The sequence below is a fragment of the Aquarana catesbeiana genome, linkage group LG01, assembly GCF_042186555.1.
Source record: "Aquarana catesbeiana isolate 2022-GZ linkage group LG01, ASM4218655v1, whole genome shotgun sequence".
Classification (NCBI taxonomy): domain Eukaryota; kingdom Metazoa; phylum Chordata; class Amphibia; order Anura; family Ranidae; genus Aquarana; species Aquarana catesbeiana.
This window is the reverse complement of record NC_133324.1, coordinates 778,494,359-778,518,028: the sequence shown is the minus strand read 5'-3', so window position 1 is coordinate 778,518,028 and position 23,670 is coordinate 778,494,359. Positions and strand designations below refer to the sequence as shown.

General features: G+C 42.2%; 1 protein-coding gene across 1 annotated transcript in view; it reads left to right on the top strand.

Moving 5' to 3' along the window:
* Nucleotides 1–23,670, top strand: part of HPGD (15-hydroxyprostaglandin dehydrogenase) — a 156,257-nt gene that overhangs the window by 33,740 nt on the left and 98,847 nt on the right. Inside the window, exons 2-3 of the mRNA XM_073606525.1 lie at nucleotides 12,967–13,090; nucleotides 15,031–15,137. Coding sequence (XP_073462626.1) covers nucleotides 12,967–13,090; nucleotides 15,031–15,137 — 231 coding nt within the window. The remainder of the gene's footprint in view (nucleotides 1–12,966; nucleotides 13,091–15,030; nucleotides 15,138–23,670) is intronic.

Genomic DNA, 23,670 nt, shown 5'->3' with positions numbered 1-23,670 from the left:
TTGTATCGTGCCCTGGCCATGGAAGCAGAGAACACGGGCATATGGTGAATTGGGTCAGTGGACCAATATGACCACAACTCACTCTTTTTGGTTATGTCCATGAGGAGGGAAAGGCCCAGAAAGATCTTAAATTCGGAGACCGTAATTGGTCTCCAATCTCTGGCAAGGGAGGACTGGGGATTAGCGGCGATGTGTTGACCAGCGTATAAATTGCTTTGGTCCACAATAGATCTATAGAGATCTTCGGTGAAAAACAGCGAATAAAAATCCAGTGGCGTAAAATCAACTGTTTCCACCTGAATTCCGGGTTGGCCAGTGAATGGGGGAAGTACGGGTGCTGCAGAAGTGGTGGGTTCCCAATTCGGATTGGCGAATGCAGCAGGAAGGGCACTATGGACACGACGGGCCTGTGTTCGTCTTCTTGGTGGCAGTGGGACACTACTAGTGCTTGCCACCTCGCCAGCTTGAACTGCACTTATGGGACTCGCCACGTCACCACGTCATACTGCAGTGCTGGATGTACGACCAGGGTGTACTAGGCCGCTGGTGCTTGCCAGTTCACCAGAAGGAATAGCGGCGCTAGTACTTCTCTGCTCCAAACGAGGTACCTGCGGTTCTTGCACTTCAAGGACAGAAGAAGATTGGGGTCTGGTACGCCTGACCTTAGCAGGGACCACAACTCCGTCGTCAGAGCTATCTGTCATGGAGCCGCTGTCCTCTACAGGTTCGTATTCTGAGCCTGAATCTGACAGATGAGTGACTTCCTCTTCACTATCTGTCATGCTCAGAAACGTGTAGGCCTCTTCACTAGTGTACCTTCGATTTGCCATTTTGGGCTCTAAATTTAGGGGTACACTAGTGAGACTCACAGTCAAAAAAGCTCCTGACTGTTAGCGACTGATTCAAAACGCTACCAAAAAACTGTTAGCGATCGCAGGGATCAGGCCTGACTCTGAGAAGGCTGCAGTTATGTGTGCTTAGTGTTTTGTAAGTGTCAGTGATTGATCGATACTGCACTTGGGTGGGCTGGGCAGGGCTGGGCCGAGGGGCAAAACGCAGGTGCTAGCAGGTATCTGGGCTGATCCCGCTAACACTGCGTTTTTTTGGGGACCCTAAACTGCTGGGGAGTATAGATATGATTGGATCAGATATCGATCCGTTCAGATACTATAGCACTAAGGGAGGTGTATGCTGCATGCATGGGTGTTAGCGGTACTGGCGCTAACCTGATGCTGCCTGGGGCGACGCAGGCCTTATCTGACCACTATAATAAACTACAAAAAACTAACTAACCAGCGTCACCCGTAACACTTATACGGTGATCGCTGGTGAAAGGGTTAACTAGGGGGCAATCAGGGGTTAAAACCTTTAGTAAGTAGTATATGGGGGTCCCTGTCGCTATAAAACACTGACGGCGAACCTATATACTTACCTCCCTAACTAGCGTCACCAGTGACACTAATAGGGCGTACACACGGTCGGACTTTGTTCGGACATTCCGACAACAAAATCCTAGGATTTTTTCCGACGGATGTTGGCTCAAACTTGTCTTGCATACACACGGTCACACAAAGTTGTCGGAAAATCCAATCGTTCTGAACACGTACGTCGGGACTATAAACGGGGCAGTGGCCAATAGCTTTTATCTCTTTATTTATTCTGAGCATGCCTGGCACTTTGTCCGTCGGATTTGTGTACACATGATCGGAATTTCCGACAACAGATTTTGTTGTCGGAAAATTTTGTCTCCTGCTCTCCAACTTTGTGTGTCGGAAAATCCGATGGAAAATGTCCGATGGAGCCCACACACGGTCGGAATTTCCGACAACACGCTCTGATCGGACATTTTCCATCGGAAAATCCGACCGTGTGTACGGGGCATTATACAGCGATTAGAAAAACGATTGCTTAGTGACACTGGCGACGGGGGGTGATCACGGGATATTAGGGGGGTTAGGGGGGGTTAGGGGGGTACCCTGGACCTAAAGGGGGGGTACCCCAGACCTAAAGGGGGCTAACCCTAACTGCCCTAACACTTATAACTGTCACAAACTGACACCAATGCAAAAGAAAAAACTGCTATTGGTGTCAGTGTGACAGTGGGTACAGGGAGGTGATCGGGGGGTGACTGGGGGGTGAAAAGTGTGCCTGCGTGTTCTACTGAACGTGTAGTGTTGGTGCACTTACTTGATGTCTTCTCTCCTCGGCGCCAGAACAAAAAAGACTGGCTCGAGGAGAGATTACATCACTTCCTTTGCCTCTGTTTACATTACAGAGGCAGAGGAAGATCCTCATTGGCTGGGAGCGATCGCGAGGGGGGGCCACGAATGGATGGCCTCCCCCTCACGTCTGATCGCTCCCAGACACAAGCCGACCGCCTCGGGCACTAGGGGTGGGTCTGATAGGACCCCCCGCCCGCGGGAGGCAGATCACGTACAGGTACGTGATTCTGCCTGCCTGTGCCATTCTGCCGATGTACATTGGCGTAAGGGGGTCGGCAAGTATTTAAAGTGGTTGTAAACCCTTGTAATCCACTTTTTACTACAGGTAAGCCTATAATAAGGCTTACCTGTAGCTACCATGGATATCTCCTAAACCTGCACCGTTTAGGAGACATCCCCTGTATCAGCATGTGCCAACATCATAGGCACATGCGCACTGAAGCAATGGCTCATTTGTGCCGTTGCTTCCACTGACGTGCCGTTACCGGTGGCTCATTCGCGCATGCGTGGGAGTGACGTCATCGCGGCTCTGGCCAATCACAGCGCCGGAGACCGCGATACCCAGAAATGACGGGAGCAATGTCGCCGCCCAGAGCAGTGTATAGGGACCGCTGCAGGGGCTTCGATCTAAGGTGAGTATTTCATAATGAGCTAGTATGCAATGCATACTAGCTCATTATGCCTTTGTCTTGCAGGTGGGTTTTTTTGTGTGCATTTATTACTTTAACCGCTTCAGGCCCGGAAGATTTTACCCCCTTCCTGACCAGAGCTCTTTTTTACAATTTGGCACTGCATCGCTTTAACTGACAATTGCACGATCATGCAATGCTGTACCCAAACGAAATTTGCATCCTTTTTTCCCACAAATAAAGCTTTCTTGGTGGTATTTGATTACCTCTGCGTTTTTTGTTTTTTTTTTGGGTTTTTTTTTGCGCTATAAATGAAAATAATTTTCAAAAAATATTTTTTACTTTTTGCTATACTAAATATCCCCAAAAATGTTTTTTAAAAGCAAATTTATTCATCAGTTTAGGCCATACGGGGTTTTGCCCAGCAGAGCCATTCTGCCGACGTATATCGGCGTGAGCCGGTCAGTAAGTGGTTAACTAGAGGGTCACTGTTTACAACATTGGTGGTTTGAATAGAGTGAGAAAGGATTAGAACCTTTGTCAAGGTTTTCTTGATGTCCCCATTTGGGGATTAACCCTTCTATTTGTACTGGTGACCATTGTCACTAAGAAAAAAAATGAAGGGGAAATCCAAAATATAGAGTTTTTGGACAGGACAAGGGCTAATGGGAATTCTTCCAATGGGTACACTTGTTTAAGGGACACTTGTCTAATACTGGATCTTCCTCACTGTGGAATTTTTCCTCTAACTTCCTTGAGTCCCTGGGACAGGAAGTGAAGGGAAATTTCCCCAATGATACAAAGACAGCAAAAATACACTATAACATTATTATTTATTTATTACAGGTACAGTACTTGTATAGCTCCTTCATATTATAGAGCACTTTTTATACATTCACTTCAGTTCCTGCCCTTAAGAAGCTTACAGTCTATGATTCCTAACTCGCATTTATACACACACACACACATACATACTAGGTCCAGTTTAGACAGGAGCCAATTGACCTACCAGCATGTCTTTGGAATGTGAGATAAAACCAGGGTACCTGGAGGAAACCCACACGGGCACAAGAAGAACATGTAGACTCCAGGCAGGTAGTGTCGTGGTTGGGATTTGAACCGATGACCCTAGTGCTGCCAGGCAGAAGTGCTAACCCCTTAGCCACTGCGCTGCTCCGGGTATGCTTAAATACTACTTGCAGTCTTTGATCTAGTAAAACATTATATTTAAAAATGTAACGTAATCACAGCCGTGGCTTTGATCACTAGAGTGCAGGACCTACCAAATTTTCTTCATTTGGTGTTCATTCGTTAAGCAAATCATTTTGTTTCATCATATTCGTTATGTTAGAATGATTTGTTTTTGTTAATAGTTTTGTATATTCGGATTCATTTTGTATAGTCGTTGTTCCAAATTGATTTATATTTTCGGTATTTATTTCAGAAGATAGCCTATAATCGTTTTAACGTGTTAACTCATTATTTTGGGAATTTATTTCTCTGAGTCATCCTTGCTAGTCCAACCCACAAAGGGAAATATTGGACGATGTTGACTAGAGTTGTGCTCCTGTCTGAAAGTACATAGTTGGTTACATAGTTTGTAACGTTGACTAAAGACAACAGTCAACGCAGTTCAACCTGTGTAGGTGTGTGTGTTTGTGTGTAGAAAAAAATAATTTCCCATATCCCTGTATATTGTGTTCGCTAAGATGCACATCCAGGAGTCTTTTAAAACTATCCATACTTCCTGCCGACACCACCGATTGTGGAAGAGTGTTCCACATTCTTACAGCCCTGACAGTGAAAAACCCCCTAAGCATCGTAAGTTTAAACCGCAGGTGATGAGCAGTGCCTGGTTTTCACCACACATACCGCTTAGAATTAAGTCCAAAAAGTTCTATCTTGGTCTCATCAGACCAAAAAATATTATTTCTCACCATCTTGGAGTCCTTCAGGTGTTTTTTTAGCAAACTCCATGCGGGCTTTCATGTGTCTTGCACTGAAGAGAGGCTTCCGTCGGGCCACTCTGCCATAAAGCCCCGACTGTTGGAGGGCTGCAGTGATGGTTGACTTTCTACAACTTTCTCCCATCTCCCGACTGCATCTCTGGAGCTCAGCCACAGTGATCTTTGTGTTCTTCTTTACCTCTCTTACCAAGGCTCTTCTCCCCCAATATCCAGATGGCCAGCTCTAGGAAGGGTTCTGGTCATCCCAAACGTCTTCCATTTAAGCATTATGGAGGCCACTGTGCTCTTAGGAATCTTAAGTGCAGCAGAATTTTTTTTTTGGTAACCTCGGCCAGATCTGTGCCTTGCCACAATTCTGTCTCTGAGCTCTTCAGGCAGTTCCTTTGACCTCACGATTCTCATTTGCTCTGACATGCACTGTGAGCTGTAAGGTCTTATATAGACAGGTGTGTAGCTTTCCTAATCAAGTCCAATCCGTATAATCAAACACAGGTGGACTCAAATGAAGGTGTAGAACTATCTCAAGGATGATCAGAAGAAATGGACAGCACCTGAGTTAGATATGAGTGTCACAGCAAAGGGTCTGAATACATAGGACAATGTGATATTTCATTTTTACTTTTTTAATAAATCTGCAAAAATGTCAACAATTCTGTGTCAATGTGGGGTGCTGTGTGTACATTTATGAGGAAAAAAATGAAGTTAAATGATTTTAGCAAATGGCTGCAATATAACAAAGAGTGAAAAATTTAAGGGGGTCTGAATACATTCCGTCCCCACTGTAGGTATTGTGAGGGCTAGAGAATTGTGTATAGTCCCGCGCATGTGGATTCATTTCTCTCCATACATCCACCATCCCCTGGTGAAAAATTTGTCTGGCTACATTGAGGCTCTGCCTGGTGGGACGGATATGGTCCTTGCCTGGGGGGCGGGATTTATCTAATCCTGCATCAAAAGCAGTGTTAGAGTCTACTCCATACATGACCAGGCCCTCGGTAAGTGGGCTCAGGGTGTGAAAGAGGTTTGGAAAAATTTTGATTGCCCCCTATTTGGAGCATAATATGAGATGATAGAGTAGAGCTGCTCATCTATGAGACCATTCACAAGTAAGAACCGACCCTCTGGGTCTTTAAACTCTGAAAGAAAAGAGAACTGGATATTGCAAGAGAAAAATATGCCCACTCCTTTGGTTTTGTTGTCAGAATTTGCTAGATAAAACCTGGGGAATTTAGAGTGTATAAAGGAGGGAGAATGTCTTGTGGAAGTGTGTTTCCTGAAGAAACAGTATGTTTATTTTATGGTCATGATAGGACTGGAATATTTTCCGGTGTTTAATGGGTGGGTTAATCCCCTGAACATTTTGAGACGCCATATGCACATGGAGGGTCGGGGTGTGATGTGGTCAGCCATGGAGCATCATAGAGGCCATTGCCAATGATCTCCAATCAGCTACCTGTCCGGTGGGATAACCAGAGTCCGGAGGGATGGTGTCGGCGAGGGGAGCAGTCTCCAGGATCCTGTGCGGGCGCAAGTTCACACACGTCATTAGAAGGATAGGATTAGTACCAGCAAAGAGAGACAGAAAAGAGAGAGGTAAGAGAAGTCTAAAGGGAGAGCCCCCAGAATGGGTGTGGGAAAAATGCCACCCATCCCTGGGGGAAAAAAACAGTATCCCCATCCGGTGGGGGAAGTCCTGACCAGGAGGGCAAAAAATCTGCAGCACCGAGTACAGGAGGAGGTGCAACGGTACTGCTCCGTTTGCGGTACTCCCAAATGTATAATAATGAACTAATGTTAAACAGAGTGCATCACCTTAAAGAACTATTACATATAAACCATCAATTAGGATCTAGCTGATGTAGTGTGCTGTATAGCATCACATGCCACATAGAATAATAGGGGCCATCTGGAGTTAGAGAGGAGAGGAGGGTGAAAGTAGATCCCCGGTGAGTGGTCCAAGGGATGGGTCCAGGAAGTCCAGAGGAACCTTGATAGTGTCCGAGGCTGATGTAGAGGGAATCCTAGAAAGGGCCAGGATGCAGTCCAACATTTTGTATGCAGAGTGTAGGAATGCGGGGGACCAACAGGGTCCAATGGTGAGGTAGAGATAGGAGCTCCAGGAGGTCAATTGACTTGTGAGTCCAGGTGGGCAGTAATGCCAAAAGGGCCAAGTAGACCCAGTCCCAGTGACGGGGGGTTGAAAACAGAAGTGTAGCTGTTCACCATATCAGGGGGGTAAGCCTTCTTTTGGCCTTTTTGGTTTTATGTCGCGTGAACACGAGCGGACTTTTCAGCATCAAAGGTCCGACCTACTTTCAACGGAGTTACGACTGACTTTTTGAACGACCGGACTTGCCCACAGACGAACGGACTAAAGTCCGTTGGTTTGAATGTGATGACGTACGAAGGGACTAGAATAAGTAAGTTCATAGCTAGTAGCCAATAGCTGCCCTTGCGTCCTTTTTTGTCCGGACTAGCATACAAACGGATTTTTTGACCGGACTCGAGTCCATCGGAAAGATTTGAAACTTGTTCTAAATCTAAAGTCCATCTGATTTTCGATAAAAAAAGTCAGCTGAAGGTCCGATGAAGCCCACACATGGTCGGATTGCCAATGAATTTGTTCCGTCGGACCAGTCCGGTCAAAGTCCGGTCAAAGTCTGGTCAAAGTCCGGTCGTGTGTACACGGCTTTAGGCTTCTGCCATAAAGATGTGAGTGGGCTGCATGGCGGTTTTCGCTTAGACAGATTTGTGGATGAAGTCTGCACTGGCGAGGGCAGATCGGTAGATATGAGTCCCAATTTTTGCAGTAGATGTCCTCCTTCCTGGAACGAGGAAAAATTGAAGGGTTTGCTTTTGAACTCAAATTTCAGACTAAAGTGAAACAGCCACCAGTACTTGATATTTTTCTGCGTCAGTACTGTCTGGAGAAGTTTGAGTGCTCGCCGTTTCTGGATCGTGTATGGAGAGATATCCGCATAGATTTGGACCGGGTGGCCCATAATTTGGATTTGCGGGGCAGAGCAAACTTTCTGCATGATTTCTTCTTTAATGTTATAATAATGTGGTTTGACCACAATGTCTCAGGGCAGACCATCTGGCCAGGGAGGTCCTAGTGCTCTGTGAGCCCGATCGAGCTCCATTTTATGGGCTCTGACATCAGGACTGAGACTCTTAATGAGGGAGTGCACTGCTTCCGGAATATCCGTAATGGTCTCAGGCAGTCCTCTGATTCTGAAATTGAGCCTTCTGGACCTATTTTCAAGATCATCAATTTTGGCCATAGTATTTTCTAGTTGGTCATGTAAATCTTGGATACGATCAGTGTTCTGGTTAACCCTGTCTATTGTGGAATCCACTCTGTTTTCAATGGTTTCAATACGTGAGCCTAGTAGCTAAAGATCCATTTTAATATCATTAGTAATCCTGGCTGCAGTCTGTGCTAGTCCCCTGTCCAGCAGTTCTGCAAATCTGTTAAGCATGAGGGAAATATCATGGTGCTGGGGGACGTGAGGTTCCCTGTTCTGGTAAGCCACATTGTGCCCAGGGGAGGCTGCAGCAGAGGGGGACAGCAGCATCTCATCCAGTGTCTGATTCAAAAGAGACACTGTGGTGGCTGGGGATAATGGGATCCCTGTGGATGTGAGGATGGGGACTCTGCCACATACCTCTTCCTGCAGAGCGTCCTAGGGAGGTCCTAGTGCTCTGTGAGCCCGATCGAGCTCCATTTTATGGGCTCTGACATCAGGACTGAGACTCTTAATGAGGGAGTGCACTGCTTCCGGAATATCCGTAATGGTCTCAGGCAGTCCTCTGATTCTGAAATTGAGCCTTCTGGACCTATTTTCAAGATCATCAATTTTGGCCATAGCATTTTCTAGTTGGTCATGTAAATCTTGGATACGATCAGTGTTCTGGTTAACCATGTCTATTGTGGAATCCACTCTGTTTTCAATGGTTTCAATACGTGAGCCTAGTAGCTAAAGATCCATTTTAATATCATTAGTAATCCTGGCTGCAGTCTGTGCTAGTCCCCTGTCCAGCAGTTCTGCAAATCTGTTAAGCATGAGGGAAATATCATGGTGCTGGGGGACGTGAGGTTCCCTGTTCTGGTAAGCCACATTGTGCCCAGGGGAGGCTGCAGCAGAGGGGGACAGCAGCATCTCATCCAGTGTCTGATTCAAAAGAGACACTGTGGTGGCTGGGGATAATGGGATCCCTGTGGATGTGAGGATGGGGACTCTGCCACATACCTCTTCCTGCAGAGCGTCCTGCCATGGAGAGAAGAGAGATGTCCCAATGCCCAAAGGCTTCAATTGTGCCTTTAAGCCCCTTATAGCTTTTCCTGCCGCCATAAGTGTCTGCCCGCTTGTTTCCCCTGTGTGCTGGCACCGCTGTGGTGGCTCCCGGGTGATGCCGCTCAGTGCAGGGAGCGGCAGACGAACGGAGCTCAGGAGATTAAGTGGCCATCTCGCTGGGCTCCGTGCATGCGCCTCCGTGATTCAGAGATTTAGATACAAAATGAATCGCACATGTCTATTGATCACTTAGCAGTGATTCCCACCATAATTTGCCCAGAAGTGCACACTGAGCATGTCTTGTGATGACATTCTTTGGGACAACATGTCTCATCATGCCTATCACCATGCTTTGTCCTCCAAGAACCAGCCCTATGAGCCAAAGTCATTCTTTTATGTTGGAACAGGAGCGGCTTGCATTACTTCAGGGCTGCAGGTGTAATTCTGAAACTTTGCTGAAAGTATGATAAGCGGAGTTGGACATTTTAACTTGGCCTTCATTGCACTTTCTCGTTAGCTCAGAAATAAGCAAATTACCATATTTTACAACCCTTTAAACTTTGGTCACTGTTTTTAATAAGTCATTCCTCATCATGACACATGTTATAGGCTGCCTAATGTGTATGGGCACTTTCGTTATTAGTTCTTAGTGGTCTGAACTAATGTTTTAAGCATTAATCAGACACTTGTGCAATATCCTGAGTATGTGACCTATGTAGTTGAAGTGATAATACGCAGTTCTTCTTAAATGCAACCTCTTATGATAGTAATATGAAAGTTGTCATTGCTGTCTTTGTTTTAAAGATACTAATTCCAGGGCTGTCATCTTCATCCTTCCTTTAACAATTAGGTTTAACGTCACCTTTGACAAAATACATATATATCACTGGCTGCATGCTTGTTCCAGGTCAGTAAACCAGTAAAACACTGAAGTATGGATAAGGGTGACACACAATCTTCCCAACAAACTAGCAATGGCATCTCCCATATTACTATCGTGGCATGGCATATGGCTCATCTAAAAAATAATTTGGCTTTTCTATCATTCAGTATTTTCATTGGCCTTTCTATAACTCCTGCAAATAGCATTGGGGAAGCATTGTGTTTCTTATTTTAGTGTCAGTATTTTTGCTATTCATTTTAGTGTCCATTGCATGTGTTTTTAAGATGTCAAATCTGTTATATTTTATGGCTACTAATAATAGACACAGAATTGTGTTGATGCCCAGGAATCTAGCTTCTAGGCAAGTTATTTTCATTAGCTGAAAGAGTTATGTCCGCTTGTCGGCATTCATAAATTCCTAGCATCAATATTTTTAAGTAACAGCAGGTGTGATAGTGGATCTTTTCCAAGCACGAAACCCCTGTCTTGTATTGCTGTAAAGCCAAATAAGCACTGTGATCCAGACTGATGAACCAGTTATAAACCACTTGTATCCATACAATATAATATAACCTAATTAAATTAAAACATTATATTCTTGGATTAAAGAGAAATATGTCATAAAGCATGTGTTGTGTTGCACATGTCCTCACTGCAGGCGCTGTGCAGCAAGTCTGGTTTTGAATTGCTGTACAAGGGCATCTTAGAACAGAAAATGGGGCGTATATAGTGACAGCTGGGGCTAAGTAATGCATGGAAACGTGCACAAAATGTGGAATTGACCCATCACGGAAACAAAAAATGAAATAGTAGAACTTCAAGGTGCAACCTTAGGAGGCACAAGCACCATAGGAGATACATACAAATTAAAATAGATCTATCAGTGCAAGTGTCGGTTCAGGTCTTGCAGCTTTGATTAATAAATGTACAGTAGTGCAGCGTTATACTTTTTTTATAGTAATGCCTTTTTTAGTTCCCACTGAAAAAATGGTAACATGCAAAGTTGCTTAAAGCAAGAAATAAATCACTTAAAAATGTGTGACCTTAAGTCAACCATTTGACCACCAGAAGGCTTTAGCCCCTTCATGACCAAACCATTTTTGCTATTCAGCACTGTGCTACTTTAAGTGGCTTTTGAGTGGTCATGCAACGCAAATAAACGTATATCATTCACATAAATAGAGCTTTTTATTTGTGGTATTTGATCACTACTGGGTTTTTATTTTTTATTTATTCTTTATTAGCACTTCATAAATGTAGATCAAAATTTATTCTGCTACATGTCTAGGGTTAAAAAAAAGTGTGCTGCTTTTATTTACTAATCTAGCTGTTTTTTCTCCCTGCTTCAGGGACAAGAAATGGCCGAATCACTGTTTTCTGTACACAGATTTCTGTGTGTTTGTAAACACAGAACTCTGTGCGTGATTGGACACAGCCAATCAGCAGGTTTCAGTCAAAATCATTGGCTGAAATCTGCTGCCATACTCATGCTTTGTCCAAGTACAGCACGGGTCGGCAGGGGGCGCACACATGCAGGCCTCAAACCCAGAAGCACCTGCCGCCTGCTCATAATATATTTACTGTGAGTGGTCGGCAGGTGGTTAAATGTCTGTATGAACATAATGCAATCCAAATCTTTTAGTATATTTTTGTGTTATAAAGATGTAGTATGATTACAACATACTGGAAATGTGTTTGTAGAAGACTGTATTTCTTGCTTTAAGATTTTTACCTTTTTATATCCTTGTTCTGTTGGCTAATATTTTTTTCTCGTTGCATCTGGTCTTGGAAAGTTTGCATGATGCATGCAATTTTGGGTTCTACCAACAGACTTCGACCTATTATTATGTTAAGAGGTGTTGTTTTTTTTTTTAAACTTTGTCTTCTCAAAAATTACAAAAAAATGGCACATTAACATGCAAACTCATGCACAGCACATGCAGTTATGTGCATTTAAAACCTAGGCTACTGCTCATATAGGCTTCTCAAGGAGTTGACCTTTTCATAATAAACCCTGTTTATGTTGAAAAGTGTTAACCTTGTCTCTAAAGCTCTTAATGCAAGCTATAAACGAACCTGCCTCTTGAAGGGCGCTACTGTTGTAGAGTTTGACTCTGAGCAGACCTGTCTGTGGTGGCAGCGTGTGTGACAGACGCTTATTCTAAAATTATAATTGGTATTGCTAAAATTACGAGTCTTCCCCCAGCTCGGTCTTTTTAACGGGGGTGGTGGCAGTTAAAGGGTTAATTGTGTAATTAGCCCAGTGACAATCACTCTCAGGCTGCTCACACCTAGATTGTGGTCCCGCAAGCTGGAAAATCTTTGTGCTTGGCGCAGCTGAGAGGCATTGTTACGTAAGTGACAGCGTGGTGTGAGGTTGGCCGGTCCTTCGTTGCAAGTTAGCGAGGAGGGCAGGGATCTGACACCCGCGTTCGTCACATATTGGTTGTAGTTGTAGAGTTGTAGCAGATTGTCCTGTTAAACTAAAGAAGCCTATGAAGACACTGGCAAGGTTACCAACAAGATTATACTGTACAAATATTTTCACATCATGTTTCTATAGGTGGTTTACCACTGTAATGTCATGTTAGTGGCAAAACAAAAAGATGCGTTCGAGTGTAGAGTTGCCATAATGTGGTCAAATCAAAACTACTTATTTGGATGTTGGTATCAAAAGTTAGGCTTCAATATAAAATTCCTGTGAAACATATATCTGTCTGTATTCAGAACAAAAGTCATTGAAGATGAAAACCGATCGTGTTCAGTGTAGATAAGGATTCAAAAAGCTCCCAACAGTTGGTAATTTAAATCTTGTTGCGTGTGGGATCTAAAAAAAGATCCAAAAGTAGAGATACTCAGGTATCCCCGATGTGTGTTATCCAACATGTAAAGTAAGTTAGCTTGATGCCTATTGCACCTGTTTTTATAATTAAAATTTTTATTTGACGTGATCTTCTCTTTAAACAGCTTGTAATGGTGGACCTGAACCACGTAGCTGGTGAAGAGTGCAAATCTTCCCTGGATGAGCAGTTTGGAAGTCACAGGACAATGTTTATCCAGTGTGATGTCACAGACCAGGAACAGCTAAGAGGTACTAATAAGTGAGAAAAGAAGGTGATTGGCTATGCATTTTTACTGTTTCTCCATGGCAGTGCAAAGTTCTTTGTTTATAAAGTAGCTATAAATCACTCGACAAACAATGCAACAATATTTTAAAGGATTTTCAGGCAGAGAGTAAAAATAATTTGAAGAAAAGTTACAAATGTAGAAATAGTAAAGGGGATAACAGCCTTTTTAGTAAAACTGCTATGAGTTCAAATTCTAAAAATTCAAATACTTTCTAGAGCACTCTGATAACAACAGAATTATTTTAAATATATCCACATATCAAAGGTTGCAAGCACTCTAGTAGGGATCATGCCCACGTTCTTGAAAGGTTTGGAGCTTCTTAGCAACTGCACTAAAATGACAGAGCCTCAGTATAGCTAATTTCAGAGTACATCCGTTCTGTATAATGTCATGGTAGCACTAAGGCAGTCTTGCTATTCATGCCTGGGGACATGTTGCCATTTTTAACTAAACACTAATCTCTTCTTCACTGTAGCTTCAAAGTTTACGTAAGAAAGAAATGTTACACAATAATGACATAGACATCTGTTTTCCACTTAAAACATTTCTGCCTTAGGCACTGATTAATCTGACCTTGCCAATGTGTAACCAAACCCTAACCATTTAGTATTTCAACATTTTAGCTAATTGAATTTCTTCTCTAGCACAAAGATAGGGCTAATTCAGGCTGACTGATCCAAGGAACAGCAACATACACTTGTAAGAAGTGAGCCTACAGGTGTACTGCTATGTTGAGATATGGCCTTATACCCTGTATTATCAGCCACATGTCCTCTCGTTTACCAGTTAAGTGATGAAAGAAAGGTTACGGTTACAAAAAAATTATTCCTCAGGAATCTTCTTTTTCCCAAAACCTCCGGGGTTTTTGGAAAAACCCTATCAGATATAAAGGTAAGTGTTCACCTTGGAACCTTTAGCCCAGTATGAAAGAATTTCACAAAGATTCATGAAAGTAAGTTGGATGTGCAATTATGGAAGATTTTTTATATTCTAGTTCCAATGTCTTCATTTTTTAATACTTCATTCATACAAGAGAAAATATTTATTTGCAAATTTTCTTCCTGAACAGATTAAGTAATTAGGGCTCATGACATGGAACATTGGAGTCCCTAGGGGCAAAATTCTGTCAAATGAAGAGCAAATACTTTGCTAAAATTGGTAAATAAGTCCTGAAGACCTAGAACTGTAGTAAACAACCTTTTTTTTTTTTTTTTTAGGATAAGTGCAATTTTAAACATTATGCACTTATCCTTTTTATTCCCACCCCAGTCTTGAAGTATTTCTTCCCTCCCCCTGTCCCCATGCATACTTCTGTATGGCATCTCTTTTTTAATTAGTATGGGCGGCTTTTGTATTTCTTTTCAAATGATGCAGGTGTGTATATTTTTAAAAGTACGATATAGTTGCGCTTCCAACAAGACAATGTTAAATGTACTCAAGATGGAAATGAAAAAGCAATTTACAAAAGTTGAAGTACCTGTTGCAAACCCAGTCAATTCAAACTGAACATATGTTGAAAGCGAACACCAACAGGGATTTATTTTAATAAAAACTCATGTAACAAAACTGCCATGTGGGAATGGATGGGGGTCAAGTTACGTTTTTACGGATAAAGTTTAGATTTTTATATCATTTAAATTCCTTTTTTTTTTTAACATACGGTTCAAACTGAAAAGAATGCCTCCTTATGCATTTTTTTTACATACACCACACAATACAATTTTCTCCTTATACCATTTATCATCACATGTTTATTCAACCATTTTCTTTTGTGGATCTACAATGTAGACATACCTGAGATATACTTACAATATGTTAAGAGATTTGAGAGTGTAGCCCTTTTCAATAACTTTTTAGTCATTGTACATTTTGATATTAACCTTTTTTCTTTTCTTATTTTAGATGCCTTTCAGAGAACAGTGGAACATTTTGGAAGGCTGGACATATTGGTAAATAATGCTGGTGTTAATAATGAGAAAGATTGGGAGAAAACTATTGAAGTCAATCTGGTAAGTTACATATGCAAATATAGTTGTTGGTTCAATATGTAAATTAATTGATTTTTATTTAAAGAGTTGCACTTTATTTTTTTATTTATCTTCCATGACCAAGCATGCTAAAAACTACAAAAAATCAAAAAATACAAAATTACATAATTTTAAAGTGATCACATACTAATTTATCAAACCCAACGCTACTTTAAAAGTTGCTAACCCTTTGGAGTAAAACGAATTTAGTTAGAATTTCTTGCTTTAAACATATAAATGATTGCTTGGGGAACACCTCTATAGAGGGTATGGGTACAATAGACTTCAGGGCGTAAATGAGAAACTGATATGTGACTGTTATTTAACAGGGGTATTTGATAAACGTCCTATGGGTAAATATTCATTGCGATATTGTAAAGTTGAGAAAACCAGCAATAAAAAGACATGTAAGCTAGTTTGCAAATTTAGCATGAGACTGCTGAGCTGGGCAAAGTCCAGGTACAGAAGTTTGGATTTATGACAGTCACAATTTTTAGAAGGGTTGCTAACCAATCACCAGTATTTACTGTTATAAATATCTGATGCAGCAAAGTGCTTTGTGTGGTCAATCACTTCTAAAACAATGATTTGTAATTTTATGCAGGTGTGTACTGTCACACTTCAATCTCTCCAGGAGCTATCCACACATAGTAACATATAATTAAAGTGGTTGTAAAGGCACAAGGTTTTTTACCTTCATGCATTCTAGCATGCATGGCACCCAGCAGGATGGAGGGGCAAGGAGCGCCAGCATGGGAACAGAGAAGAGGAGAATCGGGGCTGATCTGTACAAAACCACTGCACAGAGCAGGTAAGTATAACATGTTTGTTTTTTTGTTTTTTTATAAAAAACAAGACTTTATCACTTTAAGTGCCCTTGAAGCTCTCTTTCCCTTAAAGGATAAGTTCACCTTTTGGGAAAGAATAATAAATGCATGTATTTTTGCAGGAAAAAAAGTGTGCATTTATTATTTTTTTCCCTTAGCAGCTTGGAAAGCATTGCACTCATGATCAGTGGATCAGGGGTGCAATGCCAGATTCCTGCAGGCAAGCCCTGCAGCTTTCAGCACATACCTCCATACAGCTGCAGGGCTTGTGAATGAACTATGAGGCCACTCATCAGCCACCTCAGTTTACTGTATTCAGAACTACAAGCCATCAGCTGATGGTAGTTGTAGTTTGTGCATTCACAGGAAACTGAATGAATAACGCAGCTGTGTGGGTGGAGCCCAAATAGTGACAGTGGGCATAGGAAGAAAATCCCTTGCTCATTGTCATGGGGGGGAGGGGGGAGAGAGGCTGCAGCTTCTGGAACATGTTACATATTCCACCCTAAATATGAGTTAAACATGAAATGTGTTACAAAAGGTAAACTTCTCCTTTATTGACTGCGTTGAGGGATTTTGCTAGTGACACTTTACATAGGTGTTGCTGCCTCCACCCCCTCACCGTTGTAAGCTACACAGTGTGATGGAACCACTTTGGCTATAGCCTTTTTTTCCCCATTTTACTTGAAAATGAATTGCATCATATTTCCCATGTCATTCAGCATCCAAGCACAAGCCAAACCAACACATTTCTGTCGGGATATCCTATATACAAACATCATTGAAAAGGATACGGCTCTGCCTAAATGATGCAGATACTTCCACTATCCTCACATAACTTCTAGGTTTTCCTCTAGTGTTGATACTGAGGACCAAAATTTGACAAATCTCATGCCACATCAAGTGACCCTAATGCCACATAAAATGATCCTGCCATAACAAGACCTCAAGGCAGTAAATGGTATCTACAGCTTACTGGGGTAACCACCAGTTGGGACTAATTTGGACAGTTGGTAGGGTGCTGCACAGGGCACATACAGGAATAAATGCTCACAAGGGCATACCTAGGAAAAAAGGCATAGAAATATAGTTGGCAATAAGAAGACACCCTTCTTAAGCATTACCGTGCAAAACAACATTCTGCACTATAATATTTTTCGGGTATAGCTAGTACAGAGCGGTGTACAGAAAGGAGCAAATGTACTTATCAGTATAATCTTTATTATATTCTTTATTTCTTGCTTATTGTGTCCTGTCACCCCAGGTGACAAGTAAATGTTTTCTACAAGCCTGAAATTAAATTTTTTGGTTTCAGAGTAAAAAAGGGTAATCCTGGGACCAAGGCGGCTAAAAGGGAATTGTTTGGAAAATGTATTATTGCATTTTATACTTAAATTGTTTTTAAATAAAATTAGTAGATAGACGTAGTAAAAAGTCAACTCTACAATGTAAATATTTAACTTTGTCTATTTTCATGTTTTAAGAAAATGCCTCTAATAAGTTTGTGGGGAATTCTTGTGATGGTATTTATTTTCATGTCTTTTTTTTAAATAAAATAATCAATTATTTTTTTTTCTTGTTCAAATGTTTAATTGAAAGAAATTACAAGGCAAGTATACACGTATAAGTGCGACTAGTACAGGTTTTTAACGAAAAAAAGAAAAGGCACACAAAAGTAGGGTAACAATCCAAACACAGATCACTTGTAGGTAAGGAGAGGGATAAACTTGGGAGGGGTGTCATGAGGTTATGAGAATGTAAGGGCATCCGAACAGGTGCCCAGCAGTTTGGTTATAACCTATTATTAAATGAAAAACTGTAAATAGGTTGTAGAATTACTTCAAGATTTAGATAGTAAATGGTAAAAACCATCAGTAGGCGAAACTCAGCACCATATACAGAATTGTTTCACTAGAGAAGGTATCCTACTTGTAAATTTCAGAGTTTGATGAAATCTAATTAATTTTTCATACTGTGAAGCTCTATTGAAAGCTGTGTTCAGATAAACACATAGTTAGAATGCATTTGTGTGAATTATTTTTTCTGCCAAAGTATTCTGTTTGGTCAGTCTTGTGAGCCAGGCACCTAAGCTAAAAAGCACAGCCAGGTTCATGATCTTTTGCAGACTATACTGCACAAAAACTATCCTTGTCCACGACTCACCCCGCCCCATGGTTATACAATGAACAATACATCGATAAGGTCATCCCTATACCCTCCTGTTCTGTAAACATATTCTGTGTTCTAGAGTAATAGTACAGTGGCAGAAACTACTTTTTTTTTCTAATCTTGCTAGACGCACCCATAAAAAATGAATCAAGGTACAGTCCTTCCTCCTGGTTGCAGCACCCTCTCCTACTCCTCGGCTATTCCCGGCTTTAATTAATCAAAGCTGTGAGTTACTGTGTGAATGCAGACTTTTCCTTTTATCAATGTTTTTTAGATGCAGATTAACTAGATACATAGTATATATTTACTACTGACCATTTACACAGCACTTTACATACATATGGTACATTCATATCAGTCCCTGCCCTCAAGGAGTTTACAATCTAAGTTCCCTAACTCACATTCGTACACATGCTAGGGCCAATTAATCTGCTAGCATGTCTTTGGAGTATGGGAGTGCCCAAAGAAAACACGCGCAGGCACAGGGAGAACATGTAAACTCTCCAGGCGGGTAGTGTCATGGTTGGGATTCAAATCAATGACCCTAGCGCTGCCAGGCAGAAGTGCTGACCACTTAGTCACAGTGCTGCACAATAACAATGTTACTTTTGTATCTACTCTGTTTCATTCATCTGCAGGTGTCCACTAACCCCTTGGCATCGACACCTCATAGACCTTTAAGAGGTTTAGGATGCCAGGAGCCAGAGTGGGGTTTGATTTTGTGACTGCCGTGATTGGCTGTCACGGCGGTCACATGATCAGGTTTTTTTTGGTGGCATGCACTCTTGGTACAGCTGTATTTACACTAATTTACGCAAATATGCGGCCACTCGGCACCAAACCCCACCCACTGAGAGGTCGCATATTTGTGCATGGCTGGCGTCAAGGGGTTAAAGCAACCTGACAAGTTAAAAAAAAAAAAAAAAACTTTGTCTCTTTAATCCCTTATTAATCCATAGTTTACTCTAATCAGCCCTTAACTGCTTTTTCCTCTTCTCACTACTACTATTTTCCTGCATTTATTTCATTTTTTATTTTATTGATCTTTAATATTTAAGCTTTTTTCATTTATATGTTTTGTTTTTTCCTTTTTTTTTTTTTCTTTTAAATGTCACATTTAAAAAAAGAATACAATTGAAACTTTTATTTTCAAAAAACTTTGCAATGCTTTTTACCAAAATAATCATCCTATTAAACTAACACTGATCAAAAAAGAAAAAGCATTTATTTATTTATTTTTTTAGTTTTGTTTTTGCTTTCATGTGACCGCAACCCCTGTGCAACCCCTGTGAACAGTCCACATGAATATGTAGGTGTTTCCAAAAAGGGAAAGTCAAGAAGTCTGGCTCACTTTCATATCACTTGTTTCAGTATTTTCTCATAAAGCTGCATTTTGAACATGCTATTCATTTTTAACCACTTCCAGCCCAAGGACGTCATATGACATCCTTGACTTTCAGTGGGAATATCTGAATGATGCCTGTATCCTTGTTTCCAGTCGGCGATTCTGTGCACCATAAGAATGATTATAGCGGCAGTTTCGCCGCGTGATCGTTCTCACAGGCGACGGGAGGGGACATCCTCCCCCCTTTCCGCCGCCATCCGGTGCTTCTCTGGGCTCTCCCGTGCCACTGGGGACCCAGAGAAAGAATCGGCTATCGTCGGATGACGACCATAAAGATTTCCGGTGACCGGATGGTCACCAGTCCTCTCTATGACAGGTGGAGGCCCGGGCGTGACGTTATGACGTCACATCCGAGACACGTATGTAAACAAAGCCGCGATCGTGGCTGGTAAGCATGTGATTGTGGATTTTTTTTTCCAATCTCATGCTTTCCAGCTTGGAGGAGAGATGTGGGGTCTTATTGACCCCACATCTCTCCATAAAGAGGACCTGTCACGAACGATTCCTATTACAATGGATGTTTACATTGCTTGTAATAGGAATAAAAGTGATAAAAAAAATGTAAAAAAATGTGTAAAAGTAAAAAAAATAAAGTAAAATTAAAAAGAAAGTAAAATGCCCCTGTCCCCGGTAGCTCATGCTCAGAAGCGAACGCAGGTGTAAGTCCTGCCCATATATGTAAATGCTGTTCAAACCACACATGTGAGGTATTGCCGCATGTCTTATGCCCCGTACACACGATCGGACATTGATCGGACATTCCGACAACAAAATCCATGGATTTTTTCCGACGGATGTTGGCTCAAACTTGTTTTGCGTACACACAAAGTTGTCGGAATTTCTGATCGCCAAGAACGCGGTGACGTACACCACGTACGACGAGACTAGAAAAGGCCAGTTCAGAACCAAGCGTGGCACCCTTTGGGCTCCTTTTGCTAATCTCGTGTTAGTAAAAGTTTGATGAGAGACTATTCGCGCTTTTTCAGACTCATGGTTTTCAGATCGTTTTCTGCTGTTCAGTTTGTGCTTGTGGGTTTGTATCTGGTCTTCAGTGCGTGCAGCGAGTTACGAGTGACTCTTGTCATTGTGTTCTTGCTCGTTCGTTACGGTTTTTCAGGTCGCTCTTCACAGGCCTTGCTGTTCTTCAGTGCATTCTGTTACTTCGTTGTGAGCAGCCGACCGTTTTCTAGCCATGTTGCGTATACGTACTCCTCGTAGAGTTCGTGCTGTGCGGGGGCTTGGTGTTGGGGTCCTTACCTTGACACAAGTCCAGTCCATGAACAGGGTGGGGAGGAGTTTATGGACCAAGAATTGGTTGCTTCAGCGTGACCAGTTCTGTCATATGCCTTTGCTCCGTGAGATCCATGAGAATAATCCTGATGATTTCAGGAACTTTCTCTGGATGACAGACCCCGTATTTCACCATTTGTTGGCTTTGCTGACCCCTTATATTAGCAGGCAGGATACCTGCATGAGGCAAGCCATCACTCTGGAGCAGAGGCTCATCACCACCCTGCGGTACTTGGTGACGGGGGGAAGCCTGCAGGACCTCAAATTCTCAACAGGCATCTCCCCCCAGGCTCTGGGGAGCATTATCCCAGAGACCTGTTCTGCCATCATCCAGGTCCTGCAGAAGGAGTATATTAAGGTAAGATTTGTATCCTTTAATATCACATTTTATTGTATTTAATGTTTGATAATATATTGTATTTCTTTCATCATTCCCTAATTACCATGATTGTCATATGCTGTGAATGTCCCCTTTGTCCTCATGCATGCTGGGTTTTTCTGTCATTTTTTTTTGTCCTTCATACATATTTGCCTTCACTTACCTCCCCAGCATGGTCTCCTGGCCCTATATTCACCTCATGTAATCACTTAACAAAGTATTTTATCAGCTCCATAGTAGTGCTTTACCCCAAACACCCCCTAAAATGTTTTTAAATGTGATTTGTGCTTTAAATTCAGGAAGAGTGCCAGAGGCTTTTTTTGGGGGGTCCCCAAATCATTTGGAACCCTCCCTCCCCCCAACTGCTAAGTCAGCTGATACCAATTCTCTATCTATCCTCAATCCTCTATCTGCTGACTTTGCCAAACCCATACACACTATAGCCATCTCTTTAGTGGTCAGATGTATGGATGAATTCCCCAAAGCATGTAGTGCAATGGCCTGCCTGAATACTTTCAAATGGTACTGTTTAAAGTTTTTGTATCCTATTATTATCTTGATAGGTAATAGCAGAATTTCCAAATGTGCTCAAATTTGTACAATGTGTATTGATATCTTTGTATTATGACACTTCTTACCTGTCCAGTGGGCTGTCAATAGTGTAACTAAGGAGGGGCTGGCCAAAGTAATACACATTATTTAGGCATTCATCTCTCAATGAAGTAGAGAGGGTTACCTGTCCAAGAGCCCCCCCCCCAAAATGTTAGACATGGCCCACGAGGGGGGGGGAGTCTGATAGGTGTACCTTATACTTTGGTCTTTAAAAACTCCCTCAAATAAATGTTATCTTGATGTTGGCCAAGAATGTTTGTGTCTAATCTGCTTTCCCTGTTTATGTGCAAAATGACTAATTTTCCCCTTTCGTCTTTCAGGACAGCCACCATGAAAGATAGTCTCCTCCTCTTCCTCTAGGAAACACTGCGCCAGCCCATAAATTCTTACTTCCCCCTGCCAGACCTCAGTATTAGTGTTTCCTCCAGTGGGGAGACACTCACTGTGCAGGAGCCAGGCCAGTCAGTCAGGGTGACTGTGGCTTGTGTTTTGTTTTTCTGATCCGGTAAGGGGAGCAGGGGCTTCCTAGTAGCAAGGGGGGTACTTACCCCTCGTTCAGTTGCTACCCCTTCCTGGTTGAGTGCGGCTTCAGGTTGCTGGGGACCCCTATCGCGGCTACAGGGCCGCAGCAAGCAGGCGTTTGCCTTTTCCTGTACACTGTACAAGCCGCTCCTTTTTTGGAACTAGGCGGGCCGGGCGACGTCATTTCTGGCGGAAGGGCGAATGCTTGCCTTTAACCCGTGAATTCCGGTTCCGGGTCGCGGAGCTGATAGGGAAGCCAGGCACAGGCTGGAGATGAGTCTGGGACGCGCACAGGCAGCGTGGGACTCGGTAGTAGCAACTACCTGCAGTCATGTCGGAAGCGGATGCTCAGCCAACGGACACTACCTCTAGCCTTCCTAAGGTAAGAGCGCCCTGGGGAAGGGTACTCTTTATCTAGGATTGTCCCTCCATGTATAGTTCCTGTAATGGGGGGGCAGACACCCTGGGTGGTCAGGGAGAGGGAGGCTCAGACCCCACATATTAAGGAGGGTCTAGTGCACTCCCAGGGTTGTATCCTAGTTTTTGAAAAAAAAAAAAAAAAGTGACAAAATGTTTTGTATTTTTTCATGTATTTCAGAAATGGTGGAAAAAACCTGCGCTAATGAGCAAAACGTGATAAAAGATAAAATTCACAAGGTGCAGCTGCAAAAAAAACTCCAAATATCCATGAAGTGATAAGCATATAAATAAAAATTTTGTGCGCTAACAATAATATAATTAGGGAAAGAGTGCCTAGGAGACACAATGTATGTGTGAATCCCAGCAAAAATGATAACAACAACAAGTGCATAAAATCATTACTCAAAGATCAAACAAAATATTAACATATGCTGAAAATAAGTAATCACACATCAAAAAAACTTATAATCAGTCCATGACTGGGTTCAAAAAAATATAGGTAGAAAGAAAAAGTCCACTTGGTATATCTCATCACAAAATCATGAGAAATAATGAGCTGAAGAGACTCTTATCGAATGTACATTGATTGCAGAAAAAGGGGTAATAGATGTATGCTTACCCCAATCGTTGGACCTCCTCTATGGCAAGGTCGTATAGGCTTGCAGATATAACCCTCTGCAGGGACAGAATGTTGATATCCGGGTCTTGTCAGCATGTACCACCGACTCCAATGTGGTCCGGTCAATCCAACTGCTCCAACATCAGAGGGGGGACTCAGGAGTGGAAGAGTCCATATTTAAGAAAAAAACAAAAGGAGAAGAACTCCCATAGTGTAATAACGTTTGGGGTTTTATTGGTTAAAATAAACCACAGATGTACATATAAAAGATT